Raw genomic sequence first — 21202 nt, 5'->3', positions numbered from 1 at the left:
GGATCATTAAGTATGTCCATAATTTCATTAATATTTTGACGACTAATTTTATATAAAGATAAAATAATCAATTGATAGCATCCTTTAACAAATGCATATGTATCGTCTAATATTATTACAAAATAATAGATTGACAATTTAAAATTGACTGCATGCTTGTATTTGAATTTAATTTGTATTTAATACATATAATTCGTAAAACATATATATTATTTGCAATAAGCTTACATTTTTCGTATACAAAAACAAGTGTATCTGGTGAAAAGTATTGTATGGGCTTATGTATATATACATATGTATACAAATTTGTAAGGATATATGTATATTCATAGTTTTGAAAATTAACATTTTTTATTTTAACGCGTAAATTAAATTATTACAAATTATTACATATTGTTGAAATTAGTATAATTTTTTTTTTTTTTATAATTCATCGAATGTAATTTAATAATAAGATATTTCATTATAACAATTTTATTTGTAAATTAATAATAAATATATATTTAAAAATATATATTTTAATTATTTATATAATACATTAATATCGATTAGGATTCATATTTCATTTTATTATGAGGATAAATTTTCGATTTGTAGTAAACGTAATATAATAAACAATATATAAATATATATATATATATATATATATATATATATAATTAATCGAAATAAACTATTATATCATTATTGAAAAATGTGCCGATATTTGACATTATTGTTATTTAAATATATCAAATTCCTTTGTTGTGATTATTTTTAATATGCAAAATAAATTATTCATTTGAATTGATGTATTTAGCTAATCGAGTGTTAATTAAATTTGACAAATAGGAATGATATAAAATAATAAAATTTTGATAAAACGAATGGGAATTTAACTAATTATTTTACAGTTAGCCGTATTGTTAAATATTGCATAAAATTTTACAATGTTAATCTTCTATTAATCTAACTATTAATCTATGAATGCCATTTAACACTACTAACAATTTTCTTTACTAACAAAAGGTTTAAGCCGCCGGATGCATGCTACATCGAATTGATGAGATTCCGCATCAGACCACCACGGAATCGCGAATTACCTTTGCAACTTAAAGCTGTAATGTGTGTTACTGGCAATAAGGTACTTAAACGAAATAGAATTCCCATTATTGAAAAGTAATTATTTAATACTAACATTACTTATTACATTATAATCAATTTAATTTACTATTATAATAATTGAATACAGTTTGATTGTTTAAATATATGGATATTTAAATTAATTATGAAAAGATATTTCGTTCATCAATATATTATTTATATAATTGCTTCAGAATAAAATTTATTACTTTAGAATTTTCCAATTTAAATCTCTAAGTACTATGCTCTCATTTTGCAATAATTTCTTATTCTAGTTAAATTGTATTAAGTTTTTATGATACACGAAGGATGTGTAAACAAATATAAGATATCATTATATTTTGCATGCGTAGGTGGAGTTACGCGCTGATATCCTCGTGCCTGGTTTTGCATCACGGAAACTCGGGCGTGTGCCCTGTGAAGACGTGATGGTACGCTTCCCGATACCCGAGTGCTGGATTTATCTGTTTCGCGTAGAGAAGCATTTCAGGTATGGCTCGGTGAAGTCGGCTCACAGACGCACTGGCAAGATCAAAGGTATCGAGCGTTTCTTAGGTGCCGTGGATACACTCGAACCCCAACTCATGGAGGTTACGTCGGGACAAGCGAAATACGAGCACCAGCATCACGCGATCGTCTGGAGGATGCCGCGTCTACCGAAGGAGGGACAAGGTACGATCGTGGTTGCTTTCTAATTGCCGAGCTTTTGTCTTCGGATTTGTATTCAAATCCGGTGTTTTTGTTGTTAACTGTAACACTAGCCGTGATTTTTCTTCATTTCGGCTTTAATCTGGACGGTAAATTTAAGTGCGATGAGAAGTCTAAATTTTTCCATGCTGGTTGGTCATGCCTTAACGAAAGCTTAATACTAAAGTAAGTTAAACCGAAACTCTAGCAAAGTTAATATTAAAGTATCATAACGAATTATAATATTGTGGAAAATATCGAAATATTAACCATACGCTTTTTAAAAAAAATATTTTTCACCCGTAGTTTTTAAAAATATTTCCCATAACAATTAAGTAAAAAGTAAAAAATAAAAAGATGAAATGGAAGGTTTGAATACTTTTCGTAACATTTGGACGTCTAAATTTATTCAAAATGAGAGACATTTATTTTATAAATAATGTTATATCCTTCAAAGTAGCCTTTACGGAATTATATGAAATTTAATTAAAAAAATAACCTTTAGTTCAAGTCAGATAAATCGAAATTCAAGGCCAAAATAAAAAAAAAATTAAAAGAAGACTGTAATTTTAGGTGCTTACACAACGCATCAACTAGTATGTCGTATGAATTTGACGTCTTACGATCAAATACCGGAAAAATTGTCCGAGTATGCGTACGTTGAGTTTACGATGCCTATGACACAAGTTTCCCATACAATGGCACGAAGCGTGAGCTTCCAGAATTTCGACAGTGATATGCCACCTGAGAAGTACGTCAAGAACCTGTCGCGTCACGAGTACAGGTGAGACTGAATCTTACTATAAATCCAAGATTGGAATTTATGAAATTATAGTTGCGCGTGTTAATTTAATGAAAATTATATTTATATTAAAAAATAATGGGCTTGTACATTGCGCACGAAAGAGTTAAGAGTTAATAACATTATATCGTATGAATACTATTTTTTTTTTTCATTTATTTATTAATGAGGAAAAGAGATATTTTGAAATGAGTGGTAAGTTTTACCAAAAAAGAAATTAATATCTGTAACGAAGCGATTAAACAGCTACTTTTAGTATTATAAATATATAGGAGGTACTTGGGTTTCAAATAATATTTACACAAAATATCACGTATTTTTATCATAAACAATGATATGAATATTTTATTACAACAAATTTATAGAAAATTTGTATTTATTCTTATGATGATTTAGAGATTATTTATTATAATTTTACGTTTATGAATGCCGTGAACTATAAGCGCCTTAAAAACGTATGAAAGTCTACCGCGTTAATTAAACTTAGACGTTACGTATTATTCAGATCAATGAAGATATAAGCAACACTTAGTAATGGTGGAACAATATGACAAAATCTTAATAAAAATAAGAAACACATTATTTCCTCTTAATGTTCTTGTTGGTAATATATTGAAATTGCTTTTTAAGTTGTGTATGTTGATAAATTAAATCTTACGACATTCACTAGTAATATGAAAGTTTGACAACTGAAAAACCTTCGGCTGATCAACGAATTTTGCGCAATGTGCACATATCGATTAATTTTATCAAATATTTAATGTGGATATCGAATCCTTGATGATACGAACTTTCAAGCGTTGGTGCATATGTATTTAAAGATGTGGAATTTGAATAATTAAATATCATATTTATTAAATAAAGTAAAACTTGTGTTAATATATACGTTCACTTTAAATAAATCGATTGAGTATTATTAATGAAAGGTCAATAGAAAGTGGCTTTTGTATTACTTAGTGCTATATATATATATATATATATATAGGATTATGTATATTTTTAATTATATTTGTACACTTTTTAACTCTTACATCTTCATATTAAGCTAAAGGAATCAAATGAATTTAAACAAAATTCTTAATGCACAGGTGGTGTTGAAATTTACTTTTGCAACAGTTATAAATAACACTTTATTTCCAACAAATATTCCAGATAATGAAAATTATTTATTTAGTTTTAAAAGTGATAAATTTATAAAACATAATTAGAGTACATAAGACAAATATCTATGTATTTATACTTTCAAAGAATATTATTTATATTTAAAATACACTTAACTATGCGTAATTTCATTTTAATTCAGGGCGTTTAAATGTTTGTAGTTTCTCATACATACTTTTGGAATTTTAATCTCTTAAAGTACATTGACACCATGATCAAGTTATAGAAACTTGTATAAAAAATTCTATTGGAAAATAATACTTTTATATAAAATATCATAAATACTTGTTAAAAAGTAATATTCTCAATAATATTCTTTTCCATTTTACCTTCTATTTACAGCGCAGTAGATAGTTTTTAATTTTTTTATTGCTTATGTATATTGTTTTTGCTCGAAGGGTTGGCATTGAACATACTCAGGGCGATGGTCCAGGGGCTTATATCAGTGCTACCTCAATGTCCACTCCTAAAAAGACGATTCCCGAATTGAGTGGCGAGTCTCATAATGAGACGACTACCGATCATCCCGCGTCAGACTCGGACTCCTCGGACTAGAGTGACATCTACGAGCACATCATGGGGGTATCGTAGTGAATATTGAATATGCTCATATACGTATTTTCAGAGCTTTACAGATTTTTGTTTCAACGAGAACTCGACGGCTTTCGTAAAATGAGGTTAAATTTTGAAATTTTTTGGAAACAATGTTGTTTACTCACGCAGTAAATACGAAACATAAAATAATACGTTGACTCAAGAGGACATTCTTTGCCATTTAGTTTTAGTATGGATCCTACCCTGTTTGACTCGAAATATCGCTTTAATGTGTTAACTAGTCTTATTAAAAAAAAAAAAAAAAAAAAAAAAAAAAAGAATAAAAATAAAAAATAAAAAATGCAATGATCTTTTTAATCATGAAATAGATTACTCATAATTACAGGATTGAACTGCATTTTTCAATATGACATTTTTCATTGCGGACTTATATAAAAAGTAAACGAAATTTTTATCCATTAACAAAGAATCTAGTTGAAATAAAAGTGGCAGAAATGTAATTTTAGTTGGAATGACTCTTTACACAATGTTAAAGAATTATTAATTGAATTGAAGTAATAGCATAATAATTTAAAATTCTTTTGCAATTGATTAATATGATGATGGGGAAAGCACATGTAAATAAAATGAAAAATGAATTTTGCTTTTCTGAATTTTCACTTTAATTCGATAGATTTACAACTTTGTATGAATATTATAAATTTATTTCCTAATATAAAACCGTAAAAATAGCGTTTTTTCATTTTCAAAAGCCAATGTGTTTAAAATAAGCGTGCTAAAATTGCAGTCAATTCAGTAAAATATTGAAGGTCGCAATATCAGTCGAGTGCCAGTTAACAGCCTCGAGACAATTTCCGCTTTTCATTGTAGGTTAAATCTGCAATTTCTATGTGTTATGTGTTTACTGTTATTTAATAAGCAAAAGCAATGTTGTTAAAATTATTGCTAGATGAATAGCACGCAACTTTTCTTTGTTAAAAGCAGCTCAATGTCTGTGAGGAATAATGATCGAATTTTCTTCATTATGAACATTTACGTTACTTATGATGTCTATGGCTTTATCGAGCAATTTAATAAATAAATAAGTCACTTTATCTTATAATTCAATCACTTTCATGTATAATAATATCATCTATTTGGAAGGTTATCAAAATTCTCAATAAGCATAGACAAATTGATTAAGGTTCAAGTTCACCAATGAGTAATTTATTACATAATAAAAACGTACGATTTTATTAATTTAATTTCAGTGAAAGATCATGTTATATTTTAACTGTTTAATTATAACAACCAAAGAAATAGGAATTACGAAGCAAACCAAAAAAAGATAAAAAAAAATGATTGCATGAAAGATATAAATAATCAATATGTGCAAATTTATTTTGTATAAGGGCGATGGAAATAAAAAAAAAATAAAATGTTGAAAAAAAAGAAAGATCGACAGAAGAGTAAAATACCAAAGCAAAGTTACGTATAAAATAGAAAAAAAAATGAAAACTACATACTTGCTCGGGGAAAGTCAAGATGAATTTTAAAAATAAAAGAAAAACACGACAAATTGCACGCAGTACATTATGTTATGTAGTATTACGTAATAAGTACATCGTTGACGCGTATGCATATAATATATCAAGCATTATATTATATATATATATATATATATATATATATATATTGTGTTAATTCGATTTTGATGGCAATCGTAAGGAGTTGTTTTCCCTTTTGCGTAGCTAGATTTATCCAACCGAATTTACGCTCATTCCGAATTCCTATGGTTTGCATGGTTCGGTGTAAATACACAGGTACGTGCGGGAAATGTTAGTCGAACGTACGATAAAGGAGATACATACAATTGCTTATGATTATGCCTTTGATGAATTATATTATTAAGAAATGCATAATATATTTGTTTCTTAATTAAAAATTTGGCACTCAAAGTAAGCATAATTTATTATTTAATTTGTATTTGATTCGAATGTGTAAAAACGATATTATTAAATTTTTTTATTCATAAAACTTAAGCTAATTTAATTAATATTACTAAAAATAATTACAATAATGTTTATTCGATTGCTTTGAATATTATACTTTTGACGAGCTCTTAAGACACACGAGTTATAAAATTATCTTCCTTTTAAGTTCTGTTGTCACTTACAATTGAAAAGAGTTTATGGTCAGTCCGTTTTTTATATATCACTTTAACAATATTGGTTCTTTTTTTTTATTTTTAATTACTGTAATGTTATTTCCCTATAGTTCATTGCCCTAATTACATTACCATTCGTTTAATAATTTATATTTTTCTAATACTTATCTTTATGAACCAAAATAGAGCTGTGAAATAACAACGAGAAATATCCATTATTTTAATTTTCATTTAATTTTACCATTTTTTTTTTTAATAAAATAACAGATGTATAATATAAATAATATGGAAGATTATGAAACGGGATCAAAAATATCGTATTTAATGAAAATTCGTATAAACTATACATGCATCGTGGATTCGATGAAGTAGGGACAATACAGATTATATATACATATTTCCTTTCGGTATCTATTAAAAAGGAAAATAACTTGGCTCTTTACATTTTTTGCAATTATTCACCTGAATTTAAAAATCTTATATTATTAGTTTTATTCGTACTATTACAAATTATCATCATTTTTCATAATTTCATTAACTAAATTTAACTTCTAAAATATGTCCTATTACTTATAGAATATCATGGCATAACAATAAAATAAACAATATATTAAATATTATTAAACAGTTTTTATTAATAAGGCAATTCTTCTACATTAAAAATTGTTAATATTTTACCAAAGTAATTATTACTATAAATATTATTAATAAATAATAAATAAATAATCATTTATTAATTACAAACAAAATTTTTATCTAATATTTAAATATCCAATTTTTAATTAAAATATAAATTTAATACAAAGTTTCACAAGATGTTTTATAATTTTATGTAAATTAACTTTTATAATTTCAACTTATTTTTAAAAAATTTAGATAATTATATTATATTTGATTATTCATTCACAATTCATATTCATAATTGTATTATATTTCATTTTATTATTTATAATTTAAGTTTTATGATAACAATAAGATTTGAAATAACTATTAAAGGATTTACTAATTTATTAAATAAATTGAATTATTCCAAAGATTTTCTAATATATTTATAATAGTAGCTGAAATGCAGATTGATTTTATTAGCTATATATTATAATATTTTATATACTAGATTTCTCTATCTCTTAATTTTATAGATGTTTGATTAGAACAGAATGATCACATTTCCTATTTAATGACAAAAATGAAACTTGCCTTTGACATTTTTTAATTAAATTCATAAAGAGTCTATGCAATAGCTTGTTGTTATCATTAGAAGGTCACACTTATTTATAATCCAATTTAAATATTTAACTAAAATAATTGTAAGTTAAGCTATCATATTTCTTGCCTCACAAGTTCGCGTGTACAAATCTTAAGGAATTATGCGTGGAAAATATTATTTTAATAAAAGTTTTTAATAAGCTTATTTATATTATTGTTTGTATTTCTTTTATTAAAAAGTTATTTTAAAATAAACATTAACTAGAAAAAAAAATTATTATTAATAATATTAATATTTTGTATATTCATATAAAAGAATACAATATTGTTATTCTTTAAAATTAATAGTAATTTTTATTTAATATAATGTATAATACGGTTAAAATATTTCAATTTCATTACATAGTTTTATATATTTTGTGCTTTGTGGTATATACACGTATAATAAATGAATTTGATTAATATGTAAATTACTAAATGCTTAATAACATTAAGAAAATCAGGGAATTAATGAATAAAATATCACATGGTTTAATTAGTTAGCACTTAGTATATAAGAAAGAATTTACGAATATAAAATTAAAAAGAGCCTAAATAATATATCATTGAAGTATTAAGCAATATTTTCATATTAATTGTTGAATAAACAAGATATATTATATTTAAAATTATAAGTAATTTTTTGTAAAAAGCGACTGTTTTTTATTTATATTTTTTCTTGAACGTTTAATATTTATGCATGTAGTAACAACTTAGTAAACAACCTTTGTATAGAATCAATATTTTATTAAAATTTAAATAGATTTGGTGTGTCCCTGTAATTAAAAAAATTAGTTTTTATTTTAAGCTAATGCATTGCAAAAAATTCTTTCAAATTAGCTTAGGAAGAGACTAGAAAATTAATTCTATACGATGTCAAAATTTTTTTATGGTAGAAAATAAAAATGTTTTTTTTATCATATTTTCTTTAATATATCTTCTCTAAACATTTCGTGAAAGTAAAAAAATTAATTTATATTTACAAAAACTATAAACATACCAAAGTTCGTAAAAAAAAAATCTGCGTATCTTTTAATTATTACGAGGGAAAAAAAAATAGAAATGTTAATAAAATATTTACTAATCATCATAGGTATTTTTTTCATTACCAACATTGAAAATATCACTATGGCGGTATCAATAAACTATTATTAACAATTTTTATTTCATTATAGTATTTTTTGGCAAAAATATATTGCCCCATTCTCATGTTCGCCATAGGCGACTATACGGCTAAACCAAAAATGTAATTATAAGAATAATGAAATCAGAATTCGACGAGCGATATAGTGATAATCTACACGATCGGCTTGTCGCACCTAGATAGTACTATAACAAAATTTTAATAATAAATGAAAAACGCTTTAACCCCACATATCTAAATAATGTCCTGGGACGTTCAAGCGTTGAAAATTATATTAAAGATGGTACAACATATACTTTTATAGATAAGAATTTAGCTCTGTAAGTTTCATTTGAGACAAGATTATTTTTTATTTAACATTTTTCTCGTTCCTGAATAAGGATCCAAAGAGTAATATCTAGTCCTACTTTTAGCATTTAAGGTGATTGATCTTAATTGATAATCACATTGTCGCGAATAAAAGTCATAAATCATAAGGCAGATAAAATTTAAGATTATGTAAGGATTTCCTTAGTACTTAGGCGTTTGTTATCCTAAGTTTATGTAAATATTTCTATTTAGTATTTAATTACGCCGATCTGTTAAATGAGTGTAAATGTTAAAATATTTTTAATGATAAAATAATAAGATTTTTTTAGCTTGTAGATTTATATTTTAATTCATATGAGAATAATTGTGATAAATTAGATTTTTAGTTTAAATAAGAACATAGTTATAAAAACATATGAGATTATTATTTCATAGAATATTTAAATACCGTTTATACGTGAATATAATAACAATATTACCATCATTTGTAATTGCGTATCAAGTTATTGTCTTATGCATACGTGATTCTATTAATAGAATAAACTATGAGTAGGTAATAATTATTGTTGCATTTAAAGAATTATTGTGTTATTATATTAGCATATATCAATTTAAAGTTATTATTTTATTTATAGAATTTATTTTTATTTTTAATAAGTAGAAATTATCATTATATAATAGCGTATCGAATAAATAAATATTTAAATAATAACTTTCTATTATTTGTTATTTTTTACTTTTAATATCTGAAATTCTTCTATTGATAAAATTTTTTTGTAAATATTTATAATCTTTGGCGCATAGTCGTTAATTTTATTTGTGTAATAATAAAAGTATTTAAAATTTTATTTCGATTCATAATTTTATAAATTATTAATAAATAAATAATAAAAATATAAAGTAAAAAATTATTGTGAACAATATTTGCAATAAGACAAAAACAAAATATTAAATTTGGAATCATTAAAAATAAAATGAAATAGTATATTTCTTATGTTTACAGTTCTTCTATCCTGTTTTTATTAAATTTAAGAGAAGAAATACAATGCAATTTTACGGGAAATATAAATTAAGTAAAAATTGCGACTTTAGATAAAGAAAATCTAGTCCTCCGACGTAATTCCCTTGATAAGACCAAACATTCGTACATATACAATAAACATATATGTCATGTGAGTATCGCACTTTAGTTTCTAAACGATGTATAGTTTTGTTTTAATTATGCATTTAACCTTAAATAATTAAACAAAGAATTTTATTTTACTTGAGTGCAAATTAAAATATGAAGAAATATCAAATCTTGTTATTGAAATTTTTTATAAAGTGATGAATACAGGACGATAAAAATTGTTATAATGTAAAATTATTAATTAGTTTTTAATTTATTTATTATAATGTTAGTAGACATTTAAAAAATATTATATCATTTCTTTAACAGTTAAAACACTTCAATATAATTACATCAATTATTTTGAAAATATTTCATTTATTAATTTTCGAATTATAAAATATTATCACTACAATATTAAGATGCTTGTTTACAAAAACAAATTTTATATAAAGTTTCTAATCTGGCTTTTTAATTTTAAAATAAAATACAATTAATAATAAAAGCAAGAATCGGAACAATAAATAAAGCAATTCTTATATACTTTACATACGCGCACGCGTAACACACACACACACACACACACACACACACACATATATATATATATATATATATATATAAAATATATATTATTTATTAAAAAGTGTTACAAAAATAACAAAGAGATTTCGACAAAACTTGCGCTAAAAAGCCATTATGCGAGTTTCCAGCTTGTGATCTCAATACCGTTATTTATGCACGCGTGGTGGTCAGAACAAACAAATAAAAATACAACAAAAAAGTTATAGCAAAAAAGAAATAAATATTGATAATAATAATTAATATAATAATAAATCTTAGTATTAAGTTGCGTTCATTAACAATATGAAAATACCACCCGAGGTTATAGATAAAATCTATATTTATTGATTAAAATTGTAGAATTACACAATAAAATATGTTATATATATTTATGTATAAATAGATATATAAAATGTATAATATTATCTTCAGATTTTTAGGTAATACTTTAATTACAATTAAAGTTTACATATTAGAAAAATCTGTCATAATTTATGTTTTAATCTAATATAATTATTTATATTTTGTTAAGTGTTCTTTTCATTGCAGTAACTAGATAATTATTTATTTATTTAAATTAGTTTGCACATTGTTTTGAAAATATAAAGTGATATAATTGCAAAAAATGTAGAAAATATTACAACATAAACTTTATACAGAAATAGCAACAAAGAAAGTGACAACAGATTAACCATGCATACAAAAATCAATAAATGATAGTAAATCTAACGATCAAATATTGTTAGTAACGATGTTAATGATATTAAAAAAAATTAAACATCCAACGGTGGAGTTCTGTAAAATGTTACCGGATAAAAAGGATACGTAGTTTTTTCGTAAGTGTGATGATGTTATGCACCATCCACGCAAGTATGTACGTTCGCATAATTTGTGTGAAAAATATGTTAATACTTAACTACGTAAGTGTAATATTATTCTGTAAAACTGCTAAAATAAAAAATTATGAAAAAGAAAATAACTTTTTTGCAAATGATAAACAATAATCACCTGTAACCATAAATTGCACTAAAAATAAATAGAAAAAAAAAATCGCAATCGAATTGAACAGTTTAAGTATAAAAATATACAATTGTGAATTAAGTTAAAAGAAAAAAGAAGAAAATTATGAATATATCAATGCTTTGTATTTGTACCCTAATAGTACAGTGAAACCTTGCGTACGGAAAAAAACTAAGAAAAAAACGAATGTTAGAATTGAGTTTAAAATGTATGTATCCTCGACTCTGTTGTAATCATATGTACGTGCATTTTTGTACGTGTTTGTGTATGCATATACATATACACACAAATAATTATAAAATGAAATTACTGTAATAAAATCGTAATCTAGAGACTACGTTTGAATTCATGATTTGTTACAAAGATTTATATTCCCTTTATTATTAATTACATTGCATGTAATTCTCAAACAATAAAAATAAAAAGTACAATGCTCTCAATTATATTTATTAATTAAACGATTTCTTACACCTCAAAATATTATATATAATTTTATATTATTTTTAAATTACATTGGCATATTTTAAGTTTATAAAGCATGTAAGAATGATGCAGTGTATACACACATGCACACCCGTTTACAATATAAGTGTTCACACATGCGTACACACGAAGTGAGGGATGCATAAGTGTGCGTGCGTGTGTGCGTGCGCGCGCGTGCGCGTATGTGTGTGCAGGCATGCGTATGCCAATAAGTAAAAAATAAATAATATAAAAAAAATTAACGATACTGAAAATTTGTCACGAAATATAAATAAAAAATTATGAATATGCTGTATCGATTAAAGTCTATGCCTTTGTTAAGTTGTATATCCATTTGCCGATTTCGAATGTATAATGCTGATCAACGTGTAACAATGAATTTCAAAATTAAGCTAAGGAAACAAAAGTAGAGATAAGGTCTGTGTTTGCATAATGTCACCTCATCGGTTCTATCAGTTCTGTATACTTTTTGCTCAAGCGCCAGATGAATAAAAAGTGAAAAAGTCAAAGTAGATTGACGCGATGACAAGAAGATGATTGTATTCTTATGTATGTATTATACAGCGATTTCTGCAGTTAACATGTAATAAAATTGTAAACCCGAACACAATGAGAAACCAAGTGCAGTGAATAATATCACTATTAGCTGAAGAAAAACCATCGATAAATTCTATGTATCGATAAATAATATAAAATTGTTTAAATCATTAAAATTCACTGATATTGTATTAAATTAATCATTTTTCATTTTATTTTTAAATTTGGTTCATAAATCCAATGTATTAATTAAATGGTATTAACATATCATTTCAGAAAAGAGTTGAAAATAAATTATTTCAATATTTATAAATTCATGTATATATATAGTATAAATTCATTTTTAGTTAGGATGAAATATATATATATATATATATATCACGATTAAATAATCTTTTAAAATAATTTTTATCATTATAAAAATTTTCATAATATAAAAGCCCAATAATATTTGTTACAGCTTATTTTACATTTAACTTATTATATTATTGTATATCAATTGTATTAAAATTATTTTAAAATTCTACATCGTAAGTTTATCATGATGGAAAATAGTACAGATTTTAACTAATTATAATTTTTTTCAATTTTCAGTAACCTGCAATAATTTTTTTGTATATGTCTAAGTATTTGAATTTATTAATCTAACCAAAAACTATAACAAAAAAACAATTGAATATTGTACGTAATGAGATTAATTACTTTTTTGACAGAATTGTATTATAGACATATTAAGTTTTAAGGTTATGCTAAATTTCATTCTACAAATTGTAAATAATTTCTATTATACCCAAGTTTAAAAAATATTCCTTAATTTTTACAATTTCAACTATTAAGGAAGGCATTAAGGAAATCATTGACAAGTGTATCTATCAATTTTAATATTGTAAGTATTTATATTAATAATTATAATTAATTTTTATAAAAAATGACTGTATAGAAAGGATCTTTTCCTAGAATGGAAAATTGTGGTCTAACCAAATTAATACGCCTTTATTCGTTAATAAGAACAAACACGAAGGTGATATTTGTGTCGTATATGGGTAGTAAATCGACAAGCTCACCTTCTCTTCCTATAAACGTACTTCCCATTTTATAAACGACAATTTTGGAGATTACCTTGTACATTTTACCTGTTTCATTTCGATCAAAATGGCACCAATTGATCTTGAATTTCCACAAAAATCTACTCATTGTTTCTTTTGTGATAATACATTTTTTTTTATATTATACATATATAATTATTCAAAGTTATATAGAGTTATGAAAATGTAAAAAGTCATAGAGGCTTCATAAAATAATAATAAAAATTACTTACTTTCAAACATGATGAATACAAAATGGAATAATTTCATTTTAATTCGTTTTTTTTTTTACTAAGAGCTAAATTATGTCAATAAAATTTAAATTAATAGTATTAATATTATTGAAAAATTCTCAATATAGTTAATTTAAATGTTAAATTTTATTTCGTTGCTAATATAAATAACATTAGTGTAAAATTAATATAAAATTAAACATCTCGATTTCAAAAAGATTAAATGAAAATAGGATTTCAAAGATAAATATTTTTTTAAAGTAAGTTTTTACCAATATGATTTAATATTTAATATTATACAGAACATAATATTATATTGGCTATTTCATATTAGCTAATTTTCCAATTACTTTGAGTTATATATTATATCGAAGTAGGGTTCTTTTTTAATAAAACCAAAATTCTAAAAATGTTATTTTTAAATTGTAACGGTTAATATTTCAATCTATTAATTATTAAAATTAAAATATTATTGTAATATTTTACAACAAGGAAAAATTAATATATTAAAAGTATTGGTAATAGTCAAATTAAATCAATAATTAATAGTAAATATAAAATAATATTTAATATAAATAATATGTTATTAAATAAGAAGTTTTTATTTGTGCAATTAATATCATGTAGAGCTATTTACTATATATAATCGAAATCGATGAGACTATTTTTATTACGAAAAATTTTATATTTTAATATATATAATATTGTAGTATTACTCTCGTAATTGGCATTTAATCTTAAATAACCGTTATTTCAGCCATTGTATTTAAATTAATTATATGTACCTATTCGTAACATACATTTCATATTTGCGATAGTAAGATGTGTGATGCACTCGAACAAAATTTGAACTAACTTTCCAATACCATAATGTCTTCACCAATGTCATTATTATTCTACAATTAAAAATTTTATATGCAATATTATTTACATGCATTTACACTCTCATGAATGCACGCGCGCGCGCACACACACACACACACACACAAAGTATTAATTTCTAATGAATATGTGTAAATAATTATTTATAATTCATTTGATGGTGTAATATTTGGTGCTATGTTTGATCAATATACTGACTTACGATTACTTCCATCAGACGTTAGATTTCTAGGCTTAATATATTTCATAAAACTTTTTAATTTGTTAGATATGTAAGCAATTTGATAGAACTACGAAATATTTAAAGTTGGGCATATTTATAATGAGTCAGGTAATACTTGTTTCTATGGGAACAAAATTAAATTAATTATTTAATTGAGTGAAAATTTTATTATGTAATATAATAGTATAGATTCAATTTGATAAACTAATATAATTAGATAACTAATTATTATGACTAATTGATAAGTATTATAAAATAATATAACTGAATTGATTTTTTCATAACTTCTTATTTTAATTGTTTTGTTTCGTGATTTTTTTATATTTGCTACTTTTATAAAGTGTTTTTATGGGATTGTTATAAAGTGATTACTATTACTATATGTATAAATGAATTAATTTAATAATAAAATTTGAATTTTTGTTTAACTGAAATATATAATTTATAAAAATATATATCATTAGATATAAAAACGATATTTTTAAAATACAAGCCTGAAAATATAAATGCAGAAGTAAAATAATGACACAAAAGAGATATAACGAGAGAGAAAAGATTGAACGAATAAATAGGGAATAGAATAATTAAATAGAAATTTATGGATAAAACATTATAAAGAGCAAATATGTGAAGAATATTGCATTTGATGTGATTTGGTTTGTTAGAACGCTAACATCAGCGCAAAGCCATCAATTATAATTCTGTTCGTCCATTAGAAAGCGTTCATTGATAGCTAATACGAGGAGACAATTTATATAAAGTAGAGTGTCCTTTAATACATATAATGATAAGTAAAATGTGTACTATCTATACTCAAGCCTTCTTATTTTATGGTGAAGGTGGAAAATATTCTCCATCTTCTTACGCGGCTTATATACGATGTACAGACTACAAAGAAAGTGCATATCGCATCTGTGCTCAATAGTGATTTATCGATTGATCTCTTAGAATAAATGATCGTAACTTCTCATCCTCGGGACACGCTATATTGTCCCTTTAAACGTGTAGTCTAAAGGGGCGCCACGAGTCTGTTTCGATCGATGCCGCCGTGTAAGCGCATACTCCTGGACCCTCCCCTACCTTCGGCGCCGTCCACCCCCGCTGCCCGCCGCTGCTTCATCAAGCGACGGTGCACGAGACAGTCAGCGCCGCCAACGGCGCAGTCCCACTCAGCTGATTCGTGTTTACTAGCAAACAAAGGAAGCAAGAGGAGAGCTCGGGGCAAGCGCTGCGCAACGTTAGTTTAGTGCTGGACGCCGAGCGGTTCGCTGGCGTCCTCGCCCCCTTGTCTAGATCATTGTCGTTCCCTCTCCCCTCAGCTTCACTCTGTCGTGCGTTCGAGAAGAGCAAGTGCGCGCCGTCAGGAATATCCCTCCCTCGCGTTTTCGTGTCGTGTGCTGCAGCCGAGAGAGCGGCCTCTCCGGGCCCTGGCGCAGCTCCAGGATACCCAGCAACCTGGCACAGTGAGTAGCGCGTGCGTAATGGTTTTGCGTCGTTCGCCCGACGCTTCGTACCTGTGAAATCCGAGGAAAACTGGTGCTTCTCTATCGTAATCCCCGTCAGTCGCGCAAAAACCTGGAGGGCGAGAAAGTGATTCGTCGCTGCGCAAAGCGTTCGCCGCCCCTTTGCTTCTCCCGATCAATGCAACCTAGAAACCCCAGCACAATTTTTCACGTTGGAATTTAGTCATACGATGCAAATTTGAGCTTTTCTAGCAGCGCTATGCATCATCGCTACAAGCAAATTAAATTTCTTGTTAATTATAGTTGTCGTTATAACTGTCCAGCGTAAGACTTCTTCTGCCGTTTACAATAAGATGGCAATTATGCATATGTGAGGTGGTAAAGCGTGATGTTGATGTTTCCTAATAATGCGCATCTTTAGAGTGCCATTTCTCATATCAGGTTCGAGGGGCAATATTTAAAAGAAGTACAATAAGATTTTATGGTGTTGATTTAGATTTTTAAATGGTCTTATATTTCAGTTCCTCTTATATATCAATGATATTCCTATTCTGTATATATTTCTCTCCTTTGCGAGTATAATTTTTATTCTCGAATTGTTTGTAAGAACAATGAACACAAAGGTACAGTCTAGACGGAAAAACATTTTCAGCCAGTATTTTCCGTATTACGTTAATATTTAATTCGTGCGCGACATAGAATTTGGTTCTACATATTAACAGCGAAACATGCTTAATGTCAAAATAATCGAGTCAGCCACTCAATGGTTAACCCACTCTCAATATTTATCCACAAAGTTTAAAATAAAAACTCAAAATAAGGGCATTAATATCATTTGTTAATAATATTGTCAATGATGTTATTAACAATAATTATTACAGTTGTCGTAATTATGTTTACACAAAAGAATACTTTGATGGAGAAATAAGTCATTGGAGTATTCGAAAAGAGTAAATAATTCGTTGAAAATTATTATTAATGAATTATAAGTCATACAGAATATGCATCAAGGGTATTTGTATTATTAGATATGTCAACAGATAAAAGAATCAAGTTCAAGATTCATAATGGGCAATAACCTTCGTATCTTATGATAACCTAATTTGACATAAATCAAACATGATGACATAAACCAAAAATTTCGCTCAGCAAATTTTTATAATGCAAATTTTTCTACGGCTACGTTATTTTGTAGTATTATGCAGTTAAATTTCATGAATTTTAGATCATTTTACATGCTTATTATTTTTTATATTAATCGCATTACGTATTATATCAATATTATAGTATATATGTATTTTCCAATTACACTGAGTTTTTTTTTTTTTTTAATCTAACCGTTTTAGGCGTATTTTTAGTTTACTTCACCTGTCATTAGTGCTTGAACAAAAGAACGCTTATCGACTCACGTAATGAGAGTTAAATAAAATGGTAAATCTAAAGAAATGTTATTTGCAGCATGTGTAAAATAATTATTTTACATCGTACCTACACACGTTTATGCACAAAGAATTTACATTTTTGATTTAGTACTATTACGAGTATTAATCTATTATTATATTATTTTTTAATATTCTTTTTGCAAATAAATTATCAAAATAGTAATATTTATACGTATAATAAATAAGAAATTTCAAAAGACTATATAATACAAATATTTACAATATATATATATATATTCATAAATTTCTATTTTTTCTTAATGTGTCAATCAATTAAAAAGTTTATAATTAAAAATCAATATATTTATAATTGAAAAGACTGTCTTTGCCATTTCGTAAGATAGGCTGTACGATAATGTATTTTGTATTTCATAAAGATTTCGCAAATTTTTGATACACAATAAAAATTTCAATATCTTACATGAATAAAATATAATAATGAAATTGCTTGGTTAATAATTCACAAATGTTTTCTTAATATTATAGATTGTTTAAATTATTATGTTTCTGTTTGAGTTTATTTATATTTTTCGGATTCTTTCTATTCAATTTTATCTTCTGTTGAATAATTGACCAATCCTTCGCCATTCTGCTTAATCGGTACATCTATCAATATTTTATACTTTTATTACACTATCAATATTTCAGATTTTTATGAAACTATTGATATTTTATATCTTTATCAGACTATCTATATTTTTGTTTTTCTTTTACATTATAAAGATTATTTGCAATTTGTACTGTAAATAAATTTATAAATTAATTAATTAGTTAAAAAAAGATTATTTTTATAAAACACAGTGATTAGATATGGTTTTAAAAGTCGCATGAATTTTTTAAAAGTCAAAATTAATATTTTGGGAGCTAAAAACGCATTAATAAAAGTTTATCGACACATCGAATAAATCTCCATTAAAATATTGTAAGTCAAAAAGAAATTTTTATATATATTATTTTTATTGTTTCATGTTTCTGGAACTTTTAATAGTGTATTCGATTTCACTTATTTAACAATTAATTATTTAATTTAATATATGGGCTATTGTCATTGATACATGAAAATGTAATATATGATATTAAATAGATTTTATAATATAATTATACTTATTTAATATTTGCAATTTAGACTTAAATTTAGCATATGTAAACAATATACATATTACTAAAATTCTATTGTCCTCACAGGAACATAAATTACGTTGCTCAAGAGTTCATTGGCATTCATTAAAAATACAAAAAATTTCAATAAATAATATCTTAAAAAATGATGTAATTAGAGAAATGCATGGGAAGTAGACATATGAAATTTTTCTTTAATTCATATTCTAGACAGAAATATGTAACATAAAATATTCAGTTAAGAATACGAAATTAATTACACAAAATGTAAATATTTAATTGTAAAAGAAAGTTTATACATTTATTTATTTTACATATGTTTATATATTTTATAATTTTATTGTATACACATAAAAAATTGCTTTTAAAGTACGAGAGAAATGTTATATAATATATTTTTGAATAAAATGTGTTTTCAAAAGGTTTTTTTTTTTTATAATTAATACTTATGCTTCAGATTAATTATTTGAATAATTATAATGTACCTTTAAATTGTATCTTTAAATTCTATTAATGCATTGTAAATTAATTGTATTTCTGTTTAAATTCGACTTGAAATATTTCGTACAGTTATTAATTATTACAAATTTACTGTTGTTTATTATGTAAATTTTTCAGAAATTTTAGACATTAAAAGTGCTATTTTTTTTAATTAGAATGTTTTTCAATAAGTATAAAGAGCATTACAAATTATAAAGGACGTGCAGTTTTACATATATGAAAATTTTTTATACGTAATTAATTCAGTTTACTTTCCAATGATTTGTAGTCAAGTGAATGTATAAGACAAAAGTTTAGGTTGAAAATGTATTTGAATGAACAATTTTCTTTATTTAATTTTGAACTCCCATAAGTTATTGAGCTATTTTTCATTGAAAATTTTATATAAAATTGGAATTCACAAATTATATTAATTTTTTTTTTTATATAAATTCAATATCGATTAATTCAAGTATAAATTATTAAGTTATTCGTAATTTTGACAGGGAATGTCTGGTGAGGTTTGGTTTTTACAAGTTTTATTGTCATTTGAAATTCATATATTTGTACAAGCATATTATTATTGTTATTTATATAACAACAAACAATTGTAATACTTACATAAAAAAGTTAATTGTATAATTGTTTAATTATCAATTCCTATGGCTTATTTTCAAAATGATGGTAATTATTAATACAATACTTATACATATTTCTTTAATTCGTTTATATGTTTTAATAATTAATTAATTGATATTCGAATACATTAAACAGGCTTTAATTTAATTTTACATAGGCTCTTTAAATTTATGTTTGTAAATTCAATTCAATTGAAAACTATTTCTTTTGTTTTGAGCGCAAATAAATTCTAAGAATATTAGAAGCTACTGAGGCATATTTATAATTTTACTATAAATGAAGGTAAAAAATAAAATAGCGGAAGGCATTAGTAATAAGAAAAATAAAACGACAGCCTCCATTATGCATGTATAACCATCGAGCTTTGATGGACAAATGAACGCATGAGTTTCGTGGTATTGTCTAATTTTTATGTGGAAAACCTTTCGATTTGCTCATATATGCGTCGTAAGACATGCACAGAGATGATGAAAATAGGGCTTTCGGCTACAGTGGAGCATTCGTGCGCGCGATATCCCGAGGCCCTGACCCGATTCCCCTGTCTCTCTTACTGCTCCCCACCCCCCGTAAGCCATCTGTTTCCCTCTCTAGTTCTCTCTCTCTCTCTCTCTCTCTCTCTCTCTCTCTCTTTTATTCAAAACTTGTGCTGCCGTCTGTGTAGTATTTCTTGTATGCTCCATTTTACCCCAAATGCAACTAATGCGAATAAACGAATGTATATTCATAAATGATAATGCGGAAATACTTAATTTC

General features: G+C 25.4%; 2 protein-coding genes across 2 annotated transcripts in view; both read left to right on the top strand.

Annotated features, from left to right (window-relative positions):
• LOC105368353 (protein stoned-B) overlaps positions 1-4355 on the top strand; it is a 23800-nt gene extending 19445 nt beyond the window's left edge. Inside the window, exons 10-14 of the mRNA XM_011507357.1 lie at positions 1-14; positions 1009-1123; positions 1476-1794; positions 2383-2593; positions 4171-4355. The exon at positions 1-14 is cut by the window's left edge and continues 164 nt beyond it. Of these exons, the coding sequence (XP_011505659.1) occupies positions 1-14; positions 1009-1123; positions 1476-1794; positions 2383-2593; positions 4171-4327 (816 nt within the window). The 3' untranslated portion in view covers positions 4328-4355. The remainder of the gene's footprint in view (positions 15-1008; positions 1124-1475; positions 1795-2382; positions 2594-4170) is intronic.
• A 12208-nt stretch (positions 4356-16563) lies between these two features.
• Positions 16564-21202, top strand: part of mlt (tubulin folding cofactor E like protein mlt) — a 40736-nt gene continuing 36097 nt past the window's right edge. The window contains exon 1 of the mRNA XM_011506598.1: positions 16564-16769. The gene's annotated coding sequence lies outside the window, so the exon portion shown is untranslated. The remainder of the gene's footprint in view (positions 16770-21202) is intronic.

This window comes from Ceratosolen solmsi, unplaced genomic scaffold (assembly GCF_000503995.2).
Source record: "Ceratosolen solmsi marchali unplaced genomic scaffold, CerSol_1.0 scaffold6, whole genome shotgun sequence".
Lineage (NCBI taxonomy): Eukaryota > Metazoa > Arthropoda > Insecta > Hymenoptera > Agaonidae > Ceratosolen > Ceratosolen solmsi.
Note: the sequence above shows the minus strand (reverse complement) of the source record. Positions and strands in the feature narration are given on the sequence as shown.